General features: G+C 49.1%; 1 protein-coding gene across 2 annotated transcripts; it reads right to left on the bottom strand.

The window, feature by feature from the left end:
- Positions 1-2,017: 2,017 nt before the first annotated feature.
- LOC120651123 (phenolic glucoside malonyltransferase 1-like) lies at positions 2,018-3,972 on the bottom strand. 2 transcript variants are annotated; one of them, XM_039928497.1, is made up of 3 exons: positions 3,442-3,970; positions 3,079-3,339; positions 2,041-2,912 (listed from the first exon to the last, which is right to left on the bottom strand). In XM_039928497.1, exons 1-3 carry the CDS (start codon positions 3,874-3,876, stop codon positions 2,223-2,225), a joined length of 1,386 nt encoding a protein of 461 aa, XP_039784431.1. In that variant the 5' UTR covers positions 3,877-3,970; the 3' UTR covers positions 2,041-2,222. The 2 variants fall into 2 exon arrangements, with proteins under 2 accessions (XP_039784430.1, XP_039784431.1); XM_039928496.1 differs by having other exon boundaries at positions 2,018-2,912; positions 3,079-3,972.
- Positions 3,973-6,003: the final 2,031 nt, after the last annotated feature.

Genomic DNA, 6,003 nt, shown 5'->3' with positions numbered 1-6,003 from the left:
TCCTAAAAGATACATTTAATGGATTTGATGACAAGACTTGAGCCACTGTTGCATGTTTCTTACGCACAATATTATATAAGCCTGGAAACTTATTTTGGAGAGAAGTATTCCCAATCCAAATGTCTTGTCTGTGCACCACTGTTCACATTAAATTTACCCAATTGCATCATTTGATCCTTGATATTCATAAGGCTCTTCCAAAAGTGAGAATCTGTTGCCCTCTTTGTCACTTCACCAATCGGTTTATGTTTTAAGTATTTGTTCTTAATTAATTGTTGCCAGATGCCATCTTCATTACATAATTTAACCAACCACTTTGTCAACAAACATTGATTCTGTACACGCAAGTCAATCACTCCTAACCCCCCTTGTTCTTTAGGTTGACAAACAATGCTCCACTTTACTAATTGATATTTCCTCTTTTCTTGATCATTTTGCCAAAAAAATCTTGATCGAAAGTAGTCTATTTTCTTTAAGACCCCTTTCGGCACTTCAAAAAAGGACATCATAAACATTGGGAGACCTGATAATACTGAATTAATCAGTACTAACTGACCCCCAACAGTTAATAGCTTACTCTTCCAGCCACTTAATTTTTCCTCAAATCTTTCCTCTACTACCTTCCAATCCTTATTACTTAGCTTTCTAAAATGCATAAGAATTCCCAAATATCTAAAGTGGTAAGAGCCTAATGCACAACCAAACATTTGTGCATATTGTATTTCTGACTCTTTTGCTTCACCAAAGCAAAATATTTCACTTTTATTAAAATTTATCTTTAGACCAGACAATTGTTTGAAGAAGCACAAAAGTAATTTCATATTAGCTGCCTTCTCAAGGTCATGGTCCATAAAGATTACAGTATCATCTGTGTATTGCAGAATCGATAATCCATCATCAACTAGGTGTGGCACAACCCCTTGTATTTGGTCATCCGCTTTAGCTCTCTTTATCAACACGCCCAGCATATCCACCACCAAATTAAAAAGGATTGGTGATAATGGATCCCCCTGCCGAACACCTTTTTTAGTTTGAAAGGATTGGTGATAATTGGTGTTGTAGCTGGTCAGGTTCAGATGCATGAAAAGGTACTTGGCATATGCCAACAATTTGAGCTGCCATGTGAATTCAAGTACTTGATATACCAAGAGATTACCGGTAGAGCAACAAAGGTGATCGAAGACATGGTGTCCATTAGGTAGAGCATGCCAGAGTTGTTTGTGCATTCCTCAGAGCAATGGGATGCCATGTATGCTGATAGGAAGAGAGCACCAAAAGAAATTTGTGAACTGAAATCAACAATTAGTGAAAAATATAGTTGTATTTGGAGTTGTTCTCTAGGATTGTTAACTTGCCCATATCTATGTCTGAGACTCCCAAATTCCCATTGCAATACTGCATCCATGACCCATCAAGAACAAATCCCCTATATGAAAAATCTAACGGTCAATTCCACGGCATGTGCCATATTAATTCGCCCTGCAGCTCCATTCCTTGGCAAAATTTTATCAAGAAACCAAATGAAACATAGATCCCATGAGTAGAACTTGTACTCACCCTCGGGCCCTGTTTAATTTGGAGCCTTTCGACAAAAAAATAGTTTGATGTTTAGGAGATAATTAGAAGGCTAAATATGGACTAATTGCACAAGTTATGGCTAATTGGTGAGTATAGAATCCATCGGTACTAAACGGGCTCTACTCACCAATTAGACAATAGACATGACTTCTGCAATTAGTCTTGTAATTAGCCCATATTTCATCCTTCTAATTAGCTTCTAAATATCGGACTAATTATCAGTCGAAGGATCCAAATGGGACCTCAATCATCAGCCTACCACCTCCGCGATGCAGGTTTCTATTACACAAATTTGCCCCTCTACACCTAAAGAGATAAGCCGCCCTTGTGGCCTTGTGGGAGGCTAAGAAAGCTATCTTTTTCATATAAGTTTATAAACTGTACCAATTAGGTCGAGGTCGAGAGTAGATAAATGTTCCGAGCTAGTGCAATGGCAACGTATGAGTATTTCGGATTTTTGAGAATTTTGTATTAATTTTTGGTAGATCCCCTTTTCCAACATTAACATGACAGCATCCTTTGACACCTCTCCCATTTTTGGTAGATCCTGTCTGAATGTATTTCAACATAGGAGTAGGTAACTAGGCATTTACCAGCCTTGATCTTGTTCCCTCATCACTTCAACATTTTTAAGCTAATACCATTTATAGACGGCTACAGCCGTCGCCACCCTTCTTGCTCGAGTCAAGCACAAATATCTCGCGGAATGCTTTCATCTTGCCAGCGGCGACGGCCACCGATGCCTGAACGGAGCCGGCCTCCCTCCCAGCGATGAGGAAAATCTCGCCGTCGTGGTTCATGGACGCCGCCTCCGACAACGCGGGCCTCCCAAAGCCGAAGTCCAGCGCATATGCCGTCAACAACGGCGACCCCGCCAGGATAACCGCGCGGCCGCGCGGAATGTCCTTGAGCTTGCTCCACCGGCTGCGGTCGGCGAGCGGGTCCCGCTTCACCTCCTCGACGGCCTCCCTGATGGCGAAGAGGGCCCGGGCATGCCCGTCCAGCCCGCCGAGCTCCGCCCCGGTCAGCGTGACGAAGCACGGGACGACGCAGTTGCCGGCGTAGGCGGCCGGCACCGGCGGCGACATGTGCGCGCGGCAGTCGGCCAGGAAGACGGCGTGCACTGGGGCACCGTCCGTGAAGTTGCTGGCGCGCGCGATGGAGACCCACCCGTGCGCCGCCAGCGCGGCCATGGTGGACGGCACCGTTCCGGCGCCCATGTCGGCGATCCGCTGCTTCAGGCGCCGCAGCACGGACGCAGCGAACGTGAAGGTGGACCGGCAGAGCAGAGGCGCCGTGGTTGCGGCGGAAGAGGGGCCTTGCTTTGGCACGATCTGCATGACATCCATTCCAACGAGCATCAAATGTGAATATCTCACGTACTTGAAATCTTGAATTGAGAATTTGAGATTAGAAGACACTGCGGGATAAGAAATTGTGTCAGCAAAAGGAAAAAATTAAGTAATGTTAGCAAATAGCAATAGCAACTCAGCAGCTCACTCTAGGCAACTCCGGCGCGCGGTGCCGCAAGAACACGCTGGCCAACTCCTCGTCGCCATGGAAGCGCACCAGGCTCCGGTCATGAATCGGCGGCGGCATCGGCTCCGCTGCGACACCCACGCGGCCCCGCCGGCTTCGCGTTATTACCGCCGCCGCAGCCCACATCTGCAAGAACCGCAGTATCCCTCGGCCGTCAGCAGCAGCGTGGTGCACCGCCACCCCTAACGCTATGCCCCCGCCGCCTCCGACGAACTCCGTCACCTGACCATCAGTGAGTGCACACAGGCAGAAAAAAGTTATCGTCCTTAGGTGGCGTGACAGAGGGCTCTGCTCCACGTAAGCTCGTGGGTCGTGGCAACGCACCTGCGCCGCCATCACCGGCGCTGGAAGCTCCTCCCGGCGGATGTCCGGCACAAGCTGCCCGAGCGCATCGGGGTCGTGCTCGGCGCCTTCCTCGATGAGCCTCGCCAACTCCAGCTCCGTCTCTGCCTCGACGAAATCAACGCGGGCGTCCTCCCCGCAGACGATGGCGACGGTGCGCGACTCCGGCGAGAAGGCGAGCTTGCCGGCGAAGGGGTGGAACGCCGGGAGGACCGCCGCAAGGGACAACCTGAGGTCGCGCGCGATGTCCGTGAAGCTGACGGGAGGCGACGGCGGCACGAAGAAGAAGACACGGCTGACGGGCGGCAGCGCCACCCAGTACGTATCGAAGGGGGCGAGCGGCATGCGGCGGACCGGGGCGCCCCCGGAGGGAAGCGAGATGCCGGTGGCGCGCCGCGTGCGCACGGTGGGCGGCATGTTTGCTCTCGTCGGCCCCGAACGACGAGGAGGTGGCAGCGTGGCGGGATACAAAAAAACGCAGAGCGTAGTCACAGCTCGGTGGTACCTCGTGTCTTGAAAAATCATTTTATAAACACAGCATCAACATACATGTCTGTATTATTTACCCAGAAAATATATCAAGTGCAAATCAACCTCTCCGTACAAACTATGAAAACTTCAATCTGCGTCATCAGATCAACATTCAATGGGAGGGGCACAGAGAGGTGGGAGGGGAGATTTGTAAAAGTGTGATTAACCCATCAACATACATGACCGGTCTAAAATGAATTTTCTTAAGCAAATTCAAACTAAATTTTTATAACTTTCAAACATGACCGAAACATGACCATAGGAAAAGTCACTTCTACAACTAGCCGCCTTATTCAACTAGATGCCCTCTGGCTCTCTGGTCTCCCTCTCTCTCCGCTAGTTGGGAAGAACACACTATTGCAGAAACTATTTTCACCACCGCTATTTTGACCGTCGGGGGGGGGGGGGGGGGGGGGGCGACGGTAAAAATGATTTTCAATGCCGCATTCATTTTCGGGCCGGTGGTGATGGGCACAACCCATAGCCTTAAATGGGAAAAACTCCCTCGCCTGCTCAGCCCGACCACCCACCTCAAAAAAAATCATCCACCTCCCCCCCCCCCCTCCGTCATCCATCATCCGTCCCGACCCTAACCCTGACCTCGGCCATCCCCGACCCCTTCCTCCATCATCCGTCCCGACCCTAACCCTGACCTCCATGCCGCCCCAACCTCCGCTAGCTCACCCAGGCCTTCACGGTGTTCCACCGGAGGAGTGCGGGTCCTACGGCACCCAGGCCACCGGCCGCTCGCCTAGCATGCCTTCATGGCGCCGGCCCCCTTCTCCTCCCATTGGTGCCTTCTCCTCCTCCGAACCCCATCAGCGCCGATCCCCTTCTCGTCCTCTGAACCTGACCGCCGTCGGCCCCCTTCTCGTCATCGTTCCCTGACCACTGCCGGCCCCCTTCCCCAACTCGGCGCCAACCCAAGGTAGCCCCTGCCCCCTGCTCTGTTGTCGAAAATTTGGACAACAGCAGTGGAATTAAACTTGGTGACACTTCTGACAATGGGTTACAAAAGCTTGGTAGAGTAAAATGCCATATGGTGACACTTTATCTAAAAACACTACATGGTGACAATATTATGGTGATACGCATGCTTATGGTAGCTTTATTAAACAGTTTGCAAGGCATCATGTGGTTTATGGTAGCTTTATTAAACAGTTTGCAAGGCATCATGTGGTTTTGGTCACAGTTACATCTAGAACCAACTCAATTCACAGTATCTAGTGTGTGTCATCTCTCCATTTAATTATGGTTTTGTTGCTTGACCTGGCTAAAGCTTGCGATTTATTTTATATTAAGATTTGTCCTGCATGCTAGATTATGGTAGCTTTATCCATGCTAGATTATTCACACCTCAGGTGAATATATTTCTATGTGATTGCTGATGTAAAGCAGTGTGCTTCTGGGACGCTCCATAAAAGTCTTGGTCAGCTATACCATGTCCAATGTAATAAGTTCTCTTTGGAATGCTCTGTCATACATATATTTCTAAAGAATTGAAGACTACTGTTACCTATCGTTTACACACTGCATTTTTTGCTTGCCAATATTTTGATAATAGTGCTGGAACAGGCAGCAGGAAGTAATTATCACTGCCGGCGGTGATAATTTATTTTCACTACCGGTTCAAAAGTTGGCAGTGAAATTGAGTATTTTCACTGCTACATTTCACCGCCGGCACCTATACCGGCGATGAAAATAGGTTTAGGGCCGGCCGTGAAAATAATTTTATAGTAGTGACAGCTGTTCCCGCATCTGCATCCAAATTCAGAATTAGATTGATTCAATTGGAAGACGAAAACTTGACTAAAACCCACCAAAACCACCTGACGGTCCTCTCTGTTCTACTCCTACTCAGGCCCTCGGTTCATGGGTGCTATAGCTAGCTCCACTTCGCCGGCATCGTTGCAGTCCTCATCGTCCTACAACAGTCCGCTGAGGTTGGCAGTGGGTCGATAAGCAGCCCATGTGCTAGGCTTGCGCCCCCGCCTGAGCCGGTGCCACTGCCGC

The sequence above is a fragment of the Panicum virgatum genome, chromosome 9K (genome assembly GCF_016808335.1).
Source record: "Panicum virgatum strain AP13 chromosome 9K, P.virgatum_v5, whole genome shotgun sequence".
NCBI classification, from domain to species: domain Eukaryota; kingdom Viridiplantae; phylum Streptophyta; class Magnoliopsida; order Poales; family Poaceae; genus Panicum; species Panicum virgatum.
Note: the sequence above shows the minus strand (reverse complement) of the source record. Positions and strands in the feature narration are given on the sequence as shown.

Coding starts and splice junctions, on each gene's coding strand:
- LOC120651123 (XM_039928496.1), bottom strand. CDS start 3,876: ATGCCGCCCACCGTGCGCACGCGGCGCGCCACCGGCATCTCGCTTCCC. Junction 2,913..3,078: donor GCGCGCCGGAGTTGCCTAGA/GTGAGCTGCTGA, acceptor GATGTCATGCAG/ATCGTGCCAAAGCAAGGCCC.